At 33.8% G+C, this 22,161-nt stretch overlaps 1 protein-coding gene across 1 annotated transcript in view; it reads right to left on the bottom strand.

Moving 5' to 3' along the window:
* The window catches only part of LOC119609516 (golgin subfamily B member 1), a 59,109-nt gene extending 44,439 nt beyond the window's left edge, over window positions 1–14,670 (bottom strand). Inside the window, 11 exon segments of the mRNA XM_037964339.1 lie at window positions 5,973–6,058; window positions 6,061–6,301; window positions 10,673–10,813; window positions 10,880–11,123; window positions 11,186–11,345; window positions 11,348–11,608; window positions 11,611–11,745; window positions 11,748–11,871; window positions 11,932–12,195; window positions 12,198–12,702; window positions 13,038–14,670. Of these exon segments, the coding sequence (XP_037820267.1) occupies window positions 5,973–6,058; window positions 6,061–6,301; window positions 10,673–10,813; window positions 10,880–11,123; window positions 11,186–11,345; window positions 11,348–11,608; window positions 11,611–11,745; window positions 11,748–11,871; window positions 11,932–12,195; window positions 12,198–12,702; window positions 13,038–14,131 (3,255 nt within the window). The 5' untranslated portion in view covers window positions 14,132–14,670.
* Between the last annotated feature and the right edge of the window lie 7,491 nt (window positions 14,671–22,161).

The raw sequence follows: 22,161 nt of genomic DNA, 5'->3' as shown, positions 1-22,161 counted from the left end.
AACTAGAACAGAACTAGAACAGAACTAGAACAGAACTAGAACAGAACTAGAACAGAACAGAACAGAACTAAACAGAACTAGAACAGAACTAGAACAGAAATAGAACAGAACTAGAACAACTGAACAGACTAGAACAGAACTAGAAAGAACTAGAACTAGAACAGAGCTACAACAGAACTACAACAGAACTACAACAGAACTACACCAGAACTACAACAGAACTAGAACAGAACTACAACAGAACTAGAACAGAACTAGAACAGAACTAGAACAGAACTAGAACAGAACAGAACTAGAAACAGAACAGAACTAGAACAGAACTAGAACAGAACTAGAACAGAACTAGAACAGAGCAAGAACAGAACTAGAACAGTACTAGAACAGAACTAGAACAGAACTAGAAAGAACTAGAACAGACCTACAACAGAACTGCAACAGAACTACAACAAAAATAGAACAGAACTAGAACAGAACTTGAAACAGAAACAGAACTAGAACAGAACTAGAACAGAACTAGAACAGAACTAGAACCGAACTAGAACAGAACTAGATAAGAACTAGAACAGAACTAGAACAGAACTAGAACAGAACTAGAACAGAACTAGAACAGAACTAGAACAGAACTAGAACTAGAACAGACAGAACTAGAACAGAAACTAGAACAGAACTAGAACAGAACTAGAACAGAACTAGAACAGAACTAGAACAGAACTAGAACAGAACTAGAACAGAACTAGAACAGAACTAGAACAGAACTAGAACAGAACTAGAACATGAATTAGAACAGAACTAGAACCGAACTAGAACAGAACTAGAACAGAACTAGAACAAGAACTAGAACAGAACTAGAACAGAACTAGAACAGAACTAGAACAGAACTAGAACAGAACTAGAACAGAACTAGAACAGAACTAGAACAGAACAGAACTAGAACAGAACTAGAACAGAACTAGAACAGAACTAGAACAGAACTAGAACAGAAACTAGAACAGAACAGAACAGAACTAGAACAGAACTAGAACAGAACAGAACTAGAACAGAACTAGAACAGAACTAAAACAGAACTAAAATAGAACTAAAATACAACTAAAATAGAACTAGAACAGAAACTAGAACAGAACTAGAACAGAATTAGAACAGAACTAGAACAGAACTAGAACAGAACTAGAACAGAACTAGAACAGAACTAGAACAGAACTAGAACAGAACTAGAACAGAACTAGAACAGAACAGAACTAGAACAGAACTAGAACAGAACTAGAACAGAACTAGAACCGAACTAGAACAGAACTAGAACAGAACTAGAACAGAACTAGAACAGAACTAGAACAGAACAGAACTAGAACGGAACTAGAACAGAACTAGAACAGAACTAGAACAGAACAGAACTAGAACAGAACTAGAACAGAACTAGAACAGAACTAGAACAGAACTAGAACAGAACTAGAATAGAACTAGAACAGAACTAGAACAGAACTAGAACAGAACTAGAACAGAACTAGAACAGAACTAGAACAGAACTAGAACAGAACTAGAACAGAACAAGATAGAATAGAACAGAACTAGAACAGAACTAGAATAGAACTAGAACAGAACTAGAACAGAACTAGAACAGACTAGAAACTAGAACAGAACTAGAACAGAACTAGACAGAACTAGAACAGAACTAGAACAGAACTAGAACAGAACTAGAACAGAACTAGAACAGAACTAGAACAGAACTAGAACAGAACTAGAACAGACAGAAACTAGAACAGAACTAGAACAGAAACTAGAACAGAACTAGAACAGAACTAGAACAGAACTAGAACAGAACTAGAACTAGAACTAGAACAGAACTAGAACAGAAACTAGAACAGAACTAGAACAGAACTAGAACAGAACTAAGAACAGAACTAGAACAGAACTAGAACAGAACTAGAACAGAACTAGAACAGAACTAGAAACAGAACTAGAAACAGAACTAGAACAGAACTAGAACAGAACTAGAACAGAAACTAGAACAGAACTAGAACAGAACTAGAACAGAACTAGAACAGAACTAGAACAGAACTAGAACAGAACTAGAACAGAACTAGAACAGAACTAAAAGAACTAGAACAGAACTGAACAGAACTCGAACAGACTGGATACAGACTAGAACAGACTAAAATATAACTACAACAGAACTAGAACAGATCTAGAACAGAACTAGAACTGAAGCGACCTAAAGAAAAGTGGTTTAATACATTCACATCAAACTTTTCCTTTAGAAAAATTCTTAACCAGATTCTAACCAAACTTTTCTTATAGAAAATTAAAAATGACAAATTCTTCTACAAATTCCTTAATTTGACCTTCAATAACTTAAACTTATATTATTCATTAATTTCTTTCAAAAGAAATCTTGAACATTTTTCAGTTCCAAAAGTGACTATCTCTTATAGGAATATATAGACAAAATAAAAACAAATACATTTGAAATCTATTTTCTATATAAACTGTCACCTTTTTAAAAATGATAATGAACTTAAAATTTACACTAAATACAATACAACAACCTTCACACCACCGAAGAATCTCCTCTCGTCTAATGAAATTAAAAAAAAATAAAATCCCAAAATTCTTATAGTAGATTTATTTTTAATTCCAAAAAAGAAATGTCTCATTTTTACAATGGAAAGAAATTCAAATTAGATTATTTTTGTTTGGTTTTGTAGAAAATACAGAATTTAAGAAGAAACCAAGAAAATCTTTTAGCACGTGTCTGAAAGAAAAGAAGAATACAATAGATTCCTGTCTAACGTATTGACACTGTTGTCTTTAAAAAATCAGAAAGAAAAAAGAATTGAGTTCATAGTGGCTAGAGGCGCTTTAATTTTTCGATTTATTTTTCATATATCGAAAGAAATGAAAGTGTGAAAAGTGTGTGTGTGTGTGTGTGTGTATTTTCATGATGTTTTCTTCATTTTGGTCTCTTTGACAGAGGAAACGTGTTCATTGACATCTTGTTATTGTTTCGAATGTTTATTTTCAAAAAACACTTTTTGATAAAAAATAAACACAAACAAAATTGAGAACGAATAAGAAGAAGATTACTTCGATATTTGTTCGAAAGAAAAACCAATTAAGAATCCAAAATAATAGTTTGCAAAAACAATGATCGTCGTCGACACAGACATAGAATATTTACAAACATTTCTGAGCAAAATCTGTGTATGATGATAATGATGTTGTATACAAATTAAGGGTGTTGCAAGATGATGTGTTCAATTGGATCATGTCTTGATTTGAGGAAAATTTCAGTTGTACTGACATGTTTTTTCAGTTGTTATGACAGAGTAGAATAGAGGAAAACAAATAACTACCAAATTGACAACTAAATCTTGTTGTTTTTAATACTTAAAGGATTTGTAAAAAAAACAAAAACAATTTATTTGCCAAACCATTTAAAAGCAATGTAATAAATTAATAATAATCCGTTTGTTTTGTGTCACAATTAGTGACAGGTAAAAATGTCATAACAACACGTCAAAACATGTTTGCGTAAAATGTTTAAACTATTAATGAAAAACAAGTCATAAATGGCAGGTAGAACTTAGAAAATGTTATTCAAACTGAAAATGCCTCAACACAAAACTTGAGCAGAACTAGAACTGATCTAGAACTGAACTAGAACTGAACTAGAACTGATCTAGAACTGAACTAGAACTGAACTAGAACTGAACCAGAACTAACTAGAACTGAACTAGAACTGAACTAGAACTGAACTAGAACTGAACTAGAACTGAACTAGAACTGAACTAGAACTGAACTAGAACTGAACTAGAACTGAACTAGAACTGAACTAGAACTGAACTAGAACTGAACTAGAACTGTACTAGAACTGAACTAGGACTGAAATAGAACTGAACTAGAACTGAACTAGAACTGAACTAGAACTGAACTAGAACTGAACTAGAACTGAACTAGAACTGAACTAGAACTGAACTAGAACTGAACTAGAACTGAACTAGAACTGAACTACAACTGAACTAGAAATGAACTAGAAATGAACTAGAAATGAACTAGAACTGAACTAGAACTGAACTAGAACTGAACTAGAACTGAACTAGAACTGAACTAGAAATGAACTAGAACTGAACTAGAACTGAACTAGAACTGAACTAGAACTGAACTAGAACTGAACTAGAACTGAACTAGAACTGAACTAGAACTGAACTAGAACTGAACTAGAACTGAACTAGAACTGAACTAGAACTGAACTAGAACTGAACTAGAACTGAACTAGAACTGAACTAGAACTGAACTAGAACTGAACTAGAATGAACTAGAACTGAACTAGAACTGAACTAGAACTGAACTAGAACTGAACTAGAACTGAACTAGAACTGAACTAGAACTGAACTAGAACTGAACTAGAACTGAACTAGAACTGAACTAGAACTGAACTAGAACTGAACTAGAACTGAACTAGAACTGAACTAGAACTGAACTAGAACTGAACTAGAACTGAACTAGAACTGAACTAGAACTGAACTAGAACTGAACTAGAACTAGAACTGAACTAGAACTGAACTAGAACTGAACTAGAACTGAACTAGAACTGAACTAGAACTGAACTAGAACTGAACTAGAACTGAACTAGAACTGAACTAACTGAACTAGAACTGAACTAGAACTGAACTAGAACTGAACTAGAACTAAACGAACTGAACTAGAACTGAACTAGAACTGAACTAGAACTGAACTAGAACTGAACTAGAACTGAACTAGAACTGAACTAGAACTGAACTAGAACTGAACTAGAACTGAACTAGAACTGAACTAGAACTGAACTAGAACTGAACTAGAACTGAACTAGAACTGAACTAAACTAAACTAACTAGAACTGAACTAGAACTGAACTAGAACTGAACTAGAACTGAACTAGAACTGAACTAGAACTGAACTAGAACTGAACTAGAACTGAACTAGAACTGAACTAGAACTGAACTAGAACTGAACTAGAACTGAACTAGAACTGACCAAACTGAACTAGAACTAACTAGAACTGAACTAGAACTGAACTAGAACTGAACTAGAACTGAACTAGAACTGAACTAGAACTGAACTAGAACTGAACTAGAACTGAACTAGAACTGAACTAGAACTGAACTAGAACTGAACTAGAACTGAACTAGAACTGAACTAGAACTGAACTAGAACTGAACTAGAACTGAACTAGAACTGAACTAGAACTGAACTAGAACTGAACTAGAACTAAACTAAAACTGAACTAGAACTGAACTAGAACTAAACTAGAACTGAACCAGAACTGAACTAGAACTGAACTAGAACTGAACTAGAACTGAACTAGAACTGAACTAGAATTGAACTAGAACTGAACAAAAATTGAACTAGATTCCGATCACCCATTTTCTGTTGTTGATCAAACTTTTCCTATAGAAAAGTTGTTGATTAGATTCTCATCAAACTTTTCCTATAGAAAAGTTGTTGATCAAATACTGACCAAACTTTTCCGTAGAAGAGTTTGTAATTTAGTTTAATTCATGTCAAAATTAAAATAAAATTTCATTTAGTCAAATATATCACGTTTTTTATTTTAAAATTAAAATAAAACTTAAAAATCCTGTCAACACTGACCACACGGGTAAGTTTAAAAAAAGCACACAACACGTCACCGTTGGCAAATTTTCAAATTATCAAAAAATACACGAAAAAAATGAAAACTCACGCACAAAGTTTGTGCAAAAAAATAGAAATGGTACTTAGGAAAATGATGTTAAAGCAGATTTGAAAATGTTTTTTAAAAAAATGAATAGAAAATGATAAAAAAATAAAAACAAATATAAAACAAATTAATGAATCATCATGCATTTAATGAAACAGAAAATAAACTTAATTACAAACAACAAATGAAAGTGAAAACATAAAAAATAAACGAAAAAATAAATTTCAAATGAAGTGATCATGAAGCTTAACGAACTTACCTGTATCTGCTGTTCCAGCTCATGTACAATATCTTCTCTAGCCAATGCCAATTGTTCTTGCAAACGTCTTTCATATTCATCAATGATCTTTGTATCACTTGGGCCTCATTACTACCATTCAATTCATCTTGATCGATTATGATCAATGAATTGTTATTATTGTTATTATTGCTAAGGAACGGTGTTCCTGAGGCCCCTTCATTTGGCAGGCTTTGTTGTTGGGGAGTTTGATTTAGACTACGTACGGTGATTTGTGTTAAATCTTCCGTATTGGTTGTCGCTGTGGTCTCGTGGGTCGAATTCAGGGTGGAATTTTTAGTATTTGATGACTGTTTTGGTTTTGGTTTAATTATGTTTTTTTAATTTGGTTTTTTTTTGGTGGGGGTTAGCACAGTATTGTGTATCCATATAAAATTGTTTTTTAGATTTGGGTTTTTTATATAAAAAGAAAATACAAAATGCAATACATGCGAGTTAGAATACAACATTTAAAAAAGTAGTGTTTGAGCTTTTTTATCATTTATTAAAAACACAACAACAAATCATGATTTTTATAAATATGGGGTGGGTTGAAATATTACTTTTTGGGGAAAATGTGTTAATTTTTACTGAAATTTAGTCTATAGTCTGGTCTTTGATAATTGTCTGGTCTGAGTCAAGACTATAGTCGAGTCTATAGTCGAGTCTATATTCAGCACTATAGCACTAGTCTATAGTCAGAACTATAACCTAGTCTTCAGACAGTACTACAGTCTAGTCCATAGTCAGAACACAACAATTGATTTTAAGCTAAAAATTACCGTCAGCCTCACTTTCTAAAGTCCAGCATCGCAAAGTTTGCAATGTATTGCGTTACTCTTTATCATTGAATTATTTGTTGTTTCAATGGTTTTTCGTAAGGCAGTGAATTGCGCATTTTTGGTGATAAATTTTGTTTTGCACTCTATCTGCATATGTTTAAGCTTGATAATATTCGGAAATATTAAGCTGGTTGACAGCTTAGCAACAGAAAAATGTTTTGAATAAACAATTTCTTCTCAATTAGTCATATAATATAATTCTAATAATAGAATTGAGAATTATTCTAAGATATACCGGAGAGAGAAATTACCAGAACAAAAATAGAACAAAACTAAAACAGAACTAGAACAGAACTAGAACAGAACCAGAACAAACTAGAACAGAACTAGAACAGAACTAGAACAGAACTAGAACAGAACTAGAACAGAACAGAACAGAACTAGAACAGAACTAGAACAGAACTAGAACAGAACTAGAACAGAACTAGAACAGAACTAGAACAGAACTAGAACAGAACTAGAACAGAACTAGAACAGAACTAGAACAGAACTAGAACAGAACTAGAACAGAACTAGAACAGAACTAGAACAGAACTAGAACAGAACTAGAACAGAACTAGAACAGAACTAGAACAGAACTAGAACAGAACTAGAACAGAACTAGAACAGAACTAGAACAGAACTAGAACAGAGAACAGAACTAGAACAGAACTAGAACAGAACTAGAACAGAACTAGAACAGAACTAGAACAGAACTAGAACAGAACTAGAACAGAACTAGAACAGAACTAGAACAGAACTAGAACAGAACTAGAACAGAACTAGAACAGAACTAGAACAGAACTAGAACAGAACTAGAACAGAACTAGAACAGAACTAGAACAGAACTAGAACAGAACAGAACTAGAACAGAACTAGAACAGAACTAGAACAGAACTAGAACAGAACTAGAACAGAACTAGAACAGAACTAGAAAAGAACTGAACTAAAACAGAACAGAACTAGAAAGAACTAGAACAGAACGAACTAGAACAGAACTAACAGAAATAGAACTAGAACAGAACTAGAACAGAACTAAACAGAACTAGAACAGAACTAGAACAGAACTAGAACAGAACTAGAACAGAACTAGAACAGAACTAGAACAGAACTAGAACAGAACTAGAACAGAACTAGAACAGAACTAGAACAGAACTAGAACAGAACTAGAACAGAACTACATAGAACTAGAATAGAACTAGAACAGAACTAGAACAGAACTAGAATAGAACTAGAATAGAACTAGAACAGAACTAGAACAGAACTAGAACAGAACTAGAACAGAACTAGAACAGAACTAGAACAAACTAGAACAGAACTAGAACAGAACTAGAACAGAACTAGAACAGAAACTAGAACAGAACTAGAACAGAACTAGAACAGAACTAGAACAGAACTAGAACAGAACTAGAACAGAACTAGAACAGAACTAGAACAGACTAGAACAGAACTAGAACAGAACTAGAACAGAACTAGAACAGAACTAGAACAGAACTAGAACAGAACTAGAACAGAACTAGAACAGAACTAGAACAGAACTAGAACAGAACTAGAACAGAACTGAACAGAACTAGAACAGAACTAGAACAGAACTAGAACAGAACTAGAACAGAACTAGAACAGAACTAGAACAGAACTAGAACAGAACTAGAACAGAACTAGAACAGAACTAGAACAGAACTAGAACAGAACTAGAACAGAACTAGAACAGAACTAGAACAGAACTAGAACAGAACTAGAACAGAACTAGAACAGAACTAGAACAGAACTAGAACAGAACTAGAACAGAACTAGAACAGAACTAGAACAGAACTAGAACAGAACTAGAACAGAACTAGAACAGAACTAGAACAGAACTAGAACAGAACTAGAACAAACTAGAACAGAACTGAACAGAACTAGAACAGAACTAGAACAGAACTAGAACAGAACTAGAACAGAACTAGAACAGAACTAGAACAGAACTAGAACAGAACTAGAACAGAACTAGAACAGAACTAGAACAGAACTAGAACAGAACTAGAACAGAACTAGAACAGAACTAGAACTAGAACAGAACTAGAAGAACTAGAACTAGAACTAGAACAGAACTAGAACTAGAACAGAACTAGAACAGAACTAGAACAGAACTAGAACTAGAACTAGAACTAGAACAGAACTAGAACAAACTAGAACAGAACTAGAACAGAACTAGAATAGAACTAGAACAGAACTAGAATAGAACTAGAATAGAACTAGAACAGAACTAGAACAGAACTAGAACAGAACTAGAACAGAACTAGAACAGAACTAGAACAGAACTAGAACAGAACTAGAACAGAACTAGAACAGAACTAGAACAGAACTAGAACAGAACAGAACAGAAAAACAGAACTAGAACAGAACTAGAACAGAACTAGAACAGAACTAGAACAGAACTAGAACAGAACTAGAACAGAACTAGAACAGAACTAGAACAGAACTGAACAGAACTGAACAGAACTAGAACAGAACTAGAACAGAACTAGAACAGAACTAGAACAGAACTAGAACAGAACTAGAACAGAACTAGAACAGAACTAGAACAGAACTAGAACAGAACTAGAACAGAACTAGAACAGAACTAGAACAGAACTAGAACAGAACTAGAACAGAACTAGAACAGAACTACAGAACTAGAACAGAACTAGAACAGAACTAGAACAGAACTAGAACAGAACTAGAACAGAACTAGAACAGAACTAGAACAGAACTAGAACAGAATAGAACAGAACTAGAACAGAACTAGAACAGAACTAGAACAGAACTAGAACAGAACTAGAACAGAACTAGAACAGAACTAGAACAGAACTAGAACAGAACTAGAACAGAACTAGAACAGAACTAGAACAGAACTAGAACAGAACTAGAACAGAACTAGAACAGAACTAGAACAGAACTAGAACAGAACGAACTAGAACAGAACTAGAACAGAACTAGAACAGAACTAGAACAGAACTAGAACAGAACTAGAACAGAACTGAACAGAACTAGAACAGAACTAGAACAGAACAAACTAGAACAGAACTAGAACAGAACTAGAACAGAACTAGAACAGAACTAGAACAGAACTAGAACAGAACAGAACAGAACAGAACTAGAACAGAACTAGAACAGAACTAGAACAGAACTAGAACAGAACTAGAACAGAACTAGAACAGAACTAGAACAGAACTAGAACAGAACTAGAACAGAACTAGAACAGAACTAGAACAGAACAGAACAGAACTAGAACAGAACTAGAACAGAACAGAACTAGAACAGAACTAGAACAGAACTAGAACAGAACTAGAACAGAACTAGAACAGAATAAACAGAACTAGAACAGAACTAGAACAGAACTAGAACACGAACTAGAACAGAACTAGAACTGAACTAGAACTGAACTAGAACTGAACTAGAAACTACTGAAATAGAACAGAACTAGCACTGAACTAGAAATGAACTAGCACTGAAACTAGAAATGAACTAGAACTGGACTAGAACTAAACATCGTAGGAATCTTAATTCCTGGCGGTTACGATGACGAAATCCTTCAATGATATCATAAATTTTCTTAAAAACCACTTTTATTGTTTTTCGTTATTAAAACAATTTCGATAACTTACAACAGCCAAATGCTTTTAATGCAAATAAATGGATAATGTGTGAAATAAATATGAAATAATAGATTTCTGCCTTCACCCATTTAGAAAAAAAGCATGATTTGTTTTGTTGGTGATTTTTAATATAGAAAAATAAATGAAATTAGTTATAATTGTTGATAAAAAAGCATCAGCCTTAATACAAAAGCATGCTATTTAACAATAAAAAAAATGTAATTTTATGGCAACTAAAACTCACCATAAACTCATCTTCGGGATAACGAGATTCATAATACTTGAGGCGATCACTTAATTTCTTAATATTCTCCTCTTGGGAACGTTGAATTTCATGAATTTTATTTTGATAAAATGTCTTTAATTCGGTTATTTCCAAGGCCAACTGTGACGAGTTATAAAAGAGATTAGAAATTAGAATGTAAGTTGTTTAAAGATGTAGAAAACTTACTTGAGTTCCCTGATTCGTTGCTAAATCATCATTATAATTATCACTACCTGGAGTCATTTGACGATGAGAAGGACTTAGCAATAATTCAGCTTTTGAACGTTTGCGTGGTGAAGATTCTTTAGATTTGCAGGGTATAACTATTTTAAAATCATCCGGCAATTGCTCCTGATCTGAACATTCTGAGGCGGAGGAAGAACTCATGCCATGACGTTGAGATTTTTGAGAGAAAACATCATCGGAATATCTGTTAGGGAGTTAATTTTAGTTAAATTTAAGGAAAAGGTTTAGTAATATTCCAAAACTTACTGTTTTTCCAGATCGGCACATTTGGTTTCAAAATATTTCCTTAAATCCTCCATTTCCTGATTGTGTTTAGCTTCTCTTTCTTGTTTTTGTTGAATTAACTTTTGAATCTCATGATCCTTTTCATGTTTTTCAGTATCCCATTGATCCATTATGATTTTAATTCCTGATCATATTTCATTTTACATTTTTCCAATTCTTGACACAAATAATCATCGAATTTTTTTTGGACCATAAAAAAGAGACGCACTTCACTGGGTGTTAAATACTTTTGGAATTGTTCTATCTGTTTACTAAAAGCGGTAGAATCACAAGGCATTTCCACATCACTAGTGGGATAATCATATTGCCGGGGCATAGATAGTTGTCTTTCTCGCGAGTTGCGTGACATTTTCTCATCATTGTCGGTGAGATAAAGACGATCTAATCATCATCTGATTCACTTACCAAATCCATGGAAATTTCCGAGATTCTTTGTCCATAATTACTTTCTTGATCTCTCGGCCAATAGGATTTTTTGCAAGATTCCATGGCTTCCGACAGTTGTTTACGCAGTAAACTGATTCATGATTAAGTTTCTCCGATTCAGTTTGTAAATGTTCTCGTATAGAGAGTGACTGCTGCAGGGAATCGTTGAGTTTAGCTATTAACTCATCACGTTTGCTTAACTCCATATAAATGTCCATGGTCTGTTAGAAAAAAAAGGAAATAGTTTATAAAATTCAAGACATTTCTTTCCAAAAACCTACCGGTTGTCCAAAATCTTCCTGAAATGTTCGATACTCTGTGGAATTGGTTACCAGAGAACTGGAATCTCTGCCAGAACCCAATAATTCAGATGAATTGTTATTAGTTTGTGAGTCTCTCCTATTACTATGCTCCAGCTGTAGATTCAAAGAAGCCAGACAGGCATCCTTGTTGGCCAACATTTGCTGCAGTTCTCCCACCTTTTGCTCCAGCATTTGTATCATATTTAAACTGACCGTGGAATTGGTATTATCATTTTTGTTGTTCAAGTTTTGCTTTCACTTTTTGAGGTTAAAGTGCCCGACTTTTCATGGGTTAAAGAATTTTGTTCATCCTGGGTAGACAAAGAGTTACGTTCACTTTCCTCTGTAATATCCTCTAAAACATCTTTGGCGAAGTCTACCAAGGATATCCGTTCCATTGCCTTAATTTGACTGTTATCTATAGGACCTGAAGGTTCTCCTGTTGGAGACAATTGCATGTTGTTTTCCTTGGGTTGTATTTTCATGGCCATTATTCTTAGTTTCATTAACTGTAAAGATGTCTCCTCATCATCCTCCTCTTTAGTATTGATTTGTAAAGTAGACCAAGGCTCTTGCAGCTGCTCAATTTTGGCTTGATGTTCTTTTAAGGGCAGAGATTTGGCGATTTGGTTCTTAAGATCCTTTTCAGCTTGTTTGGAAGTAGTAGGCTTTTCCTCCAATTCCGGCAAACTATCATCTAAATCGGTGATCATTTCTGACTGCAAAGTCTTTTCAAATAACTCCTCCACCACCTGCTCATTGGGTATTATGGAGACAGTGATATTTTCCTTTAATTTTGGCAATGTGTCCAAAACAATGGCCTTTTCTTTTGGGTTTTCTTCTGTTGTCTTTCCGGATACTGTTGACTTTCCTGAACCTTGGTAGAGCTTAAGAAAGATTCATCCAAACTTTCTTTAGATTCCTCTTTATCTGTTTCCCTTAATAAGTTCTTTACTTCTTTCTTAGAAGTGGATTTTGATTTTGTTTTCATTAACATTCGATCTGGTGTATCGGCCAATAGTTCATTAACCAAGGTTTCGTTGTTGATATCAAAACTGGGATTAAGGGAACTTAAATCTCTTTCATCGAATGTCATTTCTAGTGATTGATTAGAAGCCATTATTTCTTCAATGGAATGATCTTTTTCACTGTGCAGGGATGAAGCTCCCGATAAAGGTTTAATATTGGGATTTTCAAAAAATTCTGGTCGTAAAGTTTTCAACATTGGAGGTTTTTCCTCGTCTACACTTTTGGCATTTTCTGTTTTAGCTTCGGCTGGTGTTAGAGAAGTATCCTTGGAATTGTTTAATTCTTTGGAATTGGACAGTTCTTTGGATTTAGACAATTCTTTGGAATTATCTGCTTGAACTAAAGCTCCTGCTTTTGAACTTTCATTTGTGTTATAACTTTCCTGTGTTACCGAACTCTTTAACATTTCTTTAGGTCCACTTGTTGGCAAATCCTGATCTGAGGTTTCCGTTGTTCTATGTTCCGTCATTGTTTGTGTTAATACTTCACTGTCCAGCTTAGCCTCTTCCTGCAATTCAGACACATCATCTGCAGTAGATTGATTAGCTAAACTTTGCTCTTCTTCTTCCTGGCCTCCCGATAAAACATTAACTTCATGTTCAAACTCAGAGGACTCATGTTTTGAATGCACTAATCTCTTTCCCGAGGGCAATTCTATATCACCTGAAAAATCGCTATCCTCTTCAGCTATTACAAAATGTTGAGCCAATTTACCGCCCGACAATTGATCATCATCGATTTTAAACTGATCGCTTTCTGTTTCACTTTTTAAACTTTTACTTTTACTCATTTGTTCCTTTAGAACTCTCAATTCCTCACTGGAACTTTCCGACAATTCTATGCCAAATAATTGTTGCATTTGAGGTTGTTTCTTACTGGTACCCGGCAGGGAATTACTATAATCTTGTTCCTCACTCATCTCTAAGGCCTCTTCGATTTCTTCCTCGATCTCTTCTTCCTCATCGGCGGTTTCACTTAAACTAGGATTTGCTAAACTTTGTGGCACATTACTTTGACCGGTAGTTGTTGCTGTTGTGGCTGCAGATGTTGTATTTTTCGTTGTAGTTGTTGGCGTTGTGGAGGCCGGCATATGATCTGTGGTAGATCTCTGTTCGCTTAATGATTTATTTGATTGTGTAGTCGTCTCCATTATGCCGAGTGATATGGAGGATGTTGGTTCATCAAAGTACGTTGTAAATGAAGCAGTGTCTGTAAGACTAAATTGTGGGACCTCCTGCTGTAACAAATCACTGGTATCTATTAAAGAAGATAGTGATAGCTCTGCTTGTTGTTGCTCTCGATCACTAAAAGTTCTTTCAACTGTAAATGTTTGAGCAGAATTTGTTGCTGTAGTTGTGTTTGTCGAAACATGCTGTTGCTGTTTTGGTATTTCCTCAACAACTTGTAAACATGTTTCTAAACATTGTTGCAAATGATCGTATTTAACACAAGTTGTTGTTGTATCAACAAATTCTAATGTTGGTATAAATTCTATATTATTTAGAGAAGATGTTTCAGCAGCAGCACTATTCACCACCAACAGATGTTCTTCTATTTGATTTGTATCTGAGTTGGGGGTTTGTTGATTGGCGCCCGCTGTTGTTGTTGTTGTTGCTATTAATGGTGGCTGTTGTTGTTTCTGTTGTGTTGTTGTTTTATATGTTGCCAACGTGGGCGCAACAATGTTGTTATCTGTAAAGTAAAAGGGAAATATTTAGCATGTTTTGGTGTTGAAACTAATAAAAATTAGTTGTGATTTTTATTATTTTTATAATAGATTTTGAAGTATTTGTGTTGACTATAGTACAACGTATTTGTTGACATTAATAAACAAAAACATAAATTTGAAAACTTTCTTAAGGGGTTAATAAATTTGACATTATTTATAAGTTAATCTTCTAAATAAATACAATTAATTCTCTTCTACTATCCTCTATTCGAATCTAGAGAATAGTCTCAATCATGTTTCAATCTGTTCTAGTTCAGTTCTAGTTCAGTTCTAGTTCAGTTCTAGTTCAGTTCTAGTTCAGTTCTAGTTCAGTTCTAGTTCAGTTTCTAGTTCAGTTCTAGTTCAGTTCTAGTTCAGGTTCTAGTTCAGTTAGTCAGTTCTAGTTCAGTTCTAGTTCAGTTTTCTAGTTCAGTTCTAGTTCAGTTCTAGTTCTAGTTCAGTTCTAGTTCAGTTCTAGTTCAGTTCTGTTCAGTTCTAGTTCAGTTCTAGTTCAGTTCTAGTTCAGTTCTAGTTCAGTTTCTAGTTCAGTTCTAGTTCAGTTCTAGTTCAGTTCTAGTTCAGTTCTAGTTCAGTTCTAGTTCAGTTCTAGTTCAGTTTAGTTCAGTTCTAGTTCAGTTCTAGTTCAGTTCTAGTTCAGTTCTAGTTCAGTTCTAGTTCAGTTCTAGTTCAGTTCTAGTTCAGTTCTAGTTCAGTTCTAGTTCAGTTCTAGTTCAGTTCTAGTTCAGTTCTAGTTCAGTTCTAGTTCAGTTCTAGTTCAGTTCTAGTTCAGTTCTAGTTCAGTTCTAGTTCAGTTTAGTTCAGTTCTAGTTCAGTTCTAGTTCAGTTCTAGTTCATTCTAGTTCAGTTCTAGTTCAGTTCTAGTTCAGTTCTAGTTCAGTTCTAGTTCAGTTCTAGTTCAGTTCTAGTTCAGTTCTAGTTCAGTTCTAGTTCAGTTCTAGTTCAGTTCTAGTTCAGTTCTAGTTCAGTTCTAGTTCAGTTCTAGTTCAGTTCTAGTTCAGTTCAAGTTCAGTTCTAGTTCAGTTCTAGTTCAGTTCTAGTTCAGTTCTAGTGCAGTTTCTAGTTCAGTTCTAGTTCAGTTCTAGTTCAGTTCTAGTTCAGTTCTAGTTCAGTTCTAGTTCAGTTCTAGTTCAGTTCTAGTTCAGTTCTAGTTCAGTTCTAGTTCAGTTCTAGTTCAGTTCTAGTTCAGTTCTAGTTCAGTTCTAGTTCAGTTTCTAGTTCTGTTCTAGTTCAGTTCTAGTTCAGTTCTAGTTCAGTTCTAGTTCAGTTCTATATATAGCCTACAGTTCAGAATATAATTAGTTTCCTCCAGATGAGTTTTGACCTTTTTCCGTAATAGCATTTTCATTAAGTAATTTGATTTTTCAAGTAGTCAGACTTCCATGCATATGTTTTTCCCAGAAAATTTTAAATAATTTTTGAACAATTTGCTTTAAGAATTTTCCTAATTTAATAATTTTAAGTAAGACAAATGATTTCATTATTACATTTATAATTTGTCTTGCATGTTGTGTGTGAGTTTTTATCACAAAATCTTTTACATATAAATTTTAAAAAATTTCCTCTCTTACATCTCCTCCAATAAGTAATAGAAAAGAATAATTTCCAATTGATTTGACCTGCATTTCATCACAGAGTCATACGGTAGAATTCTTAATAGCAGAACAGAGCACACAGAAAAAGCCTAAAAAATAATTTTCAATTTCTATTTTTTGTTTAATTATACTCAAGACTCGACAATCGAAATAAAGACAACAAAATTCTGACGTTCCTATCCTGCTTCTGTGGAAACACAACAAACTACATGTATGTTTATGATGGATTGCATATGGCCAAGATTTTGTAATAGTGGGCCACACAGCAATGTGGCACCGGCAAAATATAAAAAATATTAATAAATACGCCCGCTCTTAGGAAATGTTTTGTACAGAGGTGTTTTTCTAATGGGAATTTTAACTTTGAAAACATTCTTAGAAATTATGTTCATATTTTTCTAATATTTGGACTTATCTAGTTGTTATAAATAAGTATTTTTATATTTTTTTATACTTCTTAAACATTTGGAATAATCTTTTTAATGTGGTATTAAATCATAAAGAAATGTTGAGTGATTTATGGTTAAATGATCTTTATTTGAGTTGCCAAGAAAAAAGGGATGTTGGATGATCATAAAGTTTTAGATGTCAACACGAATTTCATTTTAGTTGCAAGGTTTGTTTCTGGAGTTATTTTGGATTAGAAGTATTTTGATTGTATTTGAGGGTTGATGCTAAAAATTGTCAACTGAAATTTATGTTTTGAATAAATTAAGATATACATTACTTTGTTAAAGGAAGTAATTAAATTCTTAATTATAAAATTTACACAATTTTGCTATTAAATTATTTAAATTAAAATACAATAGCATATTATCTAGGTAGGAAATAGAAATTGAACTGAAATAGAACGGAACTAGAACTGAACTAGAACTGAACTAGAACTGAACTAGAACTGAACTAGAACTGAACTAGAACTGAACTAGAACTGAACTAGAACTGAACTAGAACTGAACTAGAACTGAACTAGAACTGAACTAGAACTGAACTAGAACTGAACTAGAACTGAACTAGAACTGAACTAGAACTGAACTAGAACTGAACTAGAACTGAACTAGAACTGAACTAGAACTGAACTAGAACTGAACTAGAACTGAACTAGAACTGAAATAGAACTGAACTAGAACTGAACTAGAACTGAACGAACTGAACTAGAACTGAACTAGAACTGAACTAGAACTGAACAAGAACTGAACTAGAACTGAACCAGAACTGAACTAGAACTGAACTAGAACTGAACTAGAACTGAACTAGAACTGAACTAGAACTAGAACTGAACTAGAACTGAACTAGAACTAACTGAACTAGAACTGAACTAGAACTGAACTAGAACTGAACTAGAACTGAACTAGAACTGAACTAGAACTGAACTAGAACTGAACTAGAACTGAACTAGAACTGAACTAGAACTGAACTAGAAACAAACTAAACTGAACTAGAACTGAACTGAACTAGAACTGAACTGAACTAGAACTGAACTGAACTAGAACTGAACTAAACTGAACTAGAACTGAACTAGAACTGAACTAGAACTGAACTAGAACTGAACTAGAACTGAACTAGAACTGAACTAGAACTGAACTAGAACTGAACTAGAACTGAACTAGAACTGAACTAGAACTGAACTAGAACAGAACTAGAACAGAACTAGAACTGAACTAGAACTGAACTAGAACTGAACTAGAACTGAACTAGAACTGAACTAGAACTGAACTAGAACTGAACTAGAACTGAACTAGAACTGAACTAGAACTGAACTGATAGAACTGAACTAGAACTGAACTAGAACTGAACTAGAACTGAACTAGAACTGAACTAGAACTGAACTAGAACTGAACTAGAACTGAACTAGAACTGAACTAGAACTGAACTAGAACTGAACTAGAACTGAACTAGAACTGAACTAGAACTGAACTAGAACTGAACTAGAACTGAACTAGAACTGAACTAGAACTGAACTAGAACTGAACTAGAACTGAACTAGAACTGAACTAGAACTGAACTAGAACTGAACTAAACTGAACTAGAACTGAACTAGAACTGAACTAGAACTGAACTAGAACTGAACTAGAACTGAACTAGAACTGAACTAGAAATGAACTAGAACTGAACTAGAACTGAACTAGAACTGAACTAGAACTGAACTAGAACTGAACTAGAACTAACCTAGAACTGAACTAGAACAGAACTAGAACTAAACTAGAACTGAACTAAAACTGAACTAGAACTGAACTAGAACTGAACTAGAACTGAACTAGAACTGAACTAGAACTGAACTAGAACTGAACTAGAACTGAACTAGAACTGAACTAGAACTGAACGAACTGAACTAGAACTGAACTAGAACTGAACTAGAAAAACTGAACTAGAACTGAACTAGAACTGAACTAGAACTGAACTAGAACTGAACTAGAACTGAACTAGAACTGAACTAGAACTGAACTAGAACTGAACTAGAACTGAACTAGAACTGAACTAGAACTGAACTAGAACTGAACTAGAACTGAACTAGAACTGAACTAGAACTGAACTAGAACTGAACTAGAACTGAACTAGAACTGAACGAACTGAACTAGAACTGAAATAGAACTGAACTAGAACTGAACTAGAACTGAACTAGAACTGAACTAGAACTGAACTAGAACTGAACTAGAACTGAACTAGAACTGAACAAGAACTGAACTAGAACTGAACTAGAACTGAACTAGAACTGAACTAGAACTGAACTAGAACTGAACTAGAACTGAACTAGAACTAAACTGAACTAGAACTGAACTAGAACTAGAACTGAACTAGAACTGAACTAGAACTGAACTAGAACTGAACTAGAACTGAACTAGAACTGAACTGAACTAGAACTGAACTGAACTAGAACTAGAACTGAACTGAACTAGAACTGAACTAGAACTGAACTAGAACTGAACTAGAACTGAACTAGAACTGAACTAGAACTGAACTAGAACTGAACTAGAACTGAACTAGGACTGAACTAGAACTGAACTAGAACTGAACTAGAACTGAACTAGAACTGAACTAGAACTAGAACTGAACTGAACTAGAACTGAACTAGAACTGAACTAGAACTGAACTAGAACTGAACTAGAACTGAACTAGGACTGAACTAGGACTGAACTAGGACTGAACTAGAACTGAACTAGAACTGAACTAGAACTGAACTAGAACTGAACTGAACTAAACTGAACTAGAACTGAACTAGAATGAACTAGAACTGAACTAGAACTGAACTAGAACTAGACTGAACTAGAACTGAACTAGAACTGAACTAGAACTGAACTAGAACTGAACTAGAACTGAACTAGAACTGAACTAGAACTGAACTAGAACTGAACTAGAACTGAACTAGAACTGAACTAGAACTGAACTAGAACTGAACTAGAACTGAACTAGAACTGAACTAGAACTGAACTGGAACTGAACTAGAACTGAACTAGAACTGAACTAGAACTGAACTAGGACTGAACTAGGACTGAACTAGAACTGAACTAGAACTGAACTAGGACTGAACTAGGACTGAACTAGAACTGAACTAGAACTCAACTAGAACTCAACTAGAACTGAACTAGAACTGAACTAGAACTGAACTAGACTGAACTGAACTAGAACTGCACTAGAACTAACTAAAACTGAACTAGAATTAAGATGGTAGTCAACTAGAACTGAGCTAATTGCCTACACCTCCTTCCAATTAATTTAATATATTTTTTTCTATTTTTATATATGTTTATTTTAACAAAATAATTTTCGCTAAATATCTTTATATTCCTTTATCATGCTTCCCTGCCACCATTATCTTTTACTATTAAAAGCCAATTTTTGTTTAATCATAAATCTTAAAACAGTAACATTTTTTGGGCTTGTGTTTTTTCTTTCTAATAAAATTAGAAATAGAAACAGCAAAGGAAACCTTAAAAACAGGAGTGTCACAAGGAGACATTAATTGCATTACCAGTAACATCGTCATCATCAACCCACCACCTCTACTACCTTCCACAAAAAAATGTTATCAATTCTCTTCAAGCCCACACATTCTTTCACCTACGAAATTTCAATCAAGCAGGTGCTTTGGGGGGGGAACAAAACTAGGAGTTCCCTTAATAGGTGGACTTTGATTTGATTTCTTATTTAGTTTTATCCTCATTTCTATGACAACCAACTCATTGTTTATTTTAGTTTAAATATAAAGTGGGTGACAATGTCAAGGACAACTTTATTGAAATGTTTAAAGAGAAAGCAAAAGTTTGGGGTTGAAACTTTAGAAAGAATTTTGCAAATATTTGTTTTTTAAATGTGTTGCAGAAGTTGGAAATTTGACTGTATTTTTTATTGTAGTACATTTACTACAGTTGAAAGTATGCTATACTAATGTCAAGATGTCAGCATTATTGCAAATCATCAACAATTTCCATGGTTTTTTCGAAAATTATCAACAAAGTTTTCTTTATTAAAATTACAATAAATGCCATTTGTTTAACTTTTTTTAAAAAAAATGCAATCATTAAATAAATATTTATGTAAATTTGTATTCTGTTATTATAAAACTGTTTGTGTCTGTTCTACTTTTTAATAATTTTCTAAGATTTTTCTGTATGTTGTAAAAAAATGATGTCGTTAATTTTGAAATTTAGCAAAATGATCTGGGCTTTTTGTCACACTAAACTCAATTGCATTTAAATAATAATTTTGAATTTTGCTACAAAAAAGTTTAATTTTAAAGAAAAATGTATCTTGTGGTTTGTCACATGTAGCGAACTTTTCTTTAGTTATTAGGTCATGTGGGAATGTTATGGGGTTAATGTTGGCAAAATGGGTGAGGTTTGGGAATTTAAAAATGTGTGTAATATAAAATGATGTCTCGTTTTTAAAACATTATAAAATAAAGGAGTTCTTTGTCTAGAATTGAATAAGAACTGAACAGAACTAGAACAGAGCTAGAACTGAACTAGAACTGAACTAGAACTGAACTAGAACTGAACTGAACTAAAACTGAACTAGAACTGAACTAGAACTGAACTAGAACTGAACTAGAACTGAACTAGAACTGAACTAGAACTGAACTAGAACTGAACTAAAACTGAACTAAAACTGAACTAGAACTGAACTAGTACTGAACTAGAACATAACTAGAACAAAACTAGAACACTAGAACAGAACTAGAACTAACTAGAACAGAACTAGAACAGAACTAGAACAGAACTAGAACAGAACTAGAACAGAACTAGAACAGAACTAGAAACAGAACTAGAACAGAACTAGAACAGAAACTAGAACAGAACTAGAACAGAACTAGAACAGAACTAGAATAGAACTAGAACAGAACTAGAACAGAACTAGAACAGAACTAGAACAGAACTAGAACAGAACTAGAACAGAACTAGAACAGAACTAGAACAGAACTAGAACAGAACTAGAACAGAACTAGAACAGAACTAGAACAGAACTAGAACAGAACTAGAACAGAACTAGAACAGAACTAGAACAGAACTAGAACAACTAGAACAAACTAGAACAGAACTAGAACAGAACTAGAACAGAACTAGAACAGAACTAGAACAGAACTAGAACAGAACTAGAACAGAACTAGAACAGACTAGAACAGAACTAGAACAGAACTAGAACAGAACTAGAACAGAACTAGAACAGATAGAACAGAACTAGAATAGAACTAGAACAGAACTAGAACAGAACTAGAACAGAACTAGAACAGAACTAGAACAGAACTAGAACAGAACTAGAACAGAACTAGAACAGAACTAGAACAGAACTAGAACAGAACTAGAACAGAACTAGAACAGAACTAGAACATAACTAGAACAAACTAGAACAGAACTAGAACAGAAC

This window comes from Lucilia sericata, unplaced genomic scaffold, assembly GCF_015586225.1.
Source record: "Lucilia sericata isolate MDLA Ls3-8-SP2 unplaced genomic scaffold, ASM1558622v1 Contig000995F_arrow, whole genome shotgun sequence".
Taxonomy (NCBI): Eukaryota; Metazoa; Arthropoda; class Insecta; order Diptera; family Calliphoridae; genus Lucilia; species Lucilia sericata.
The sequence above is the reverse complement of the archived record's forward strand: the minus strand, read 5'-3'. Positions and strand labels throughout refer to the sequence as shown.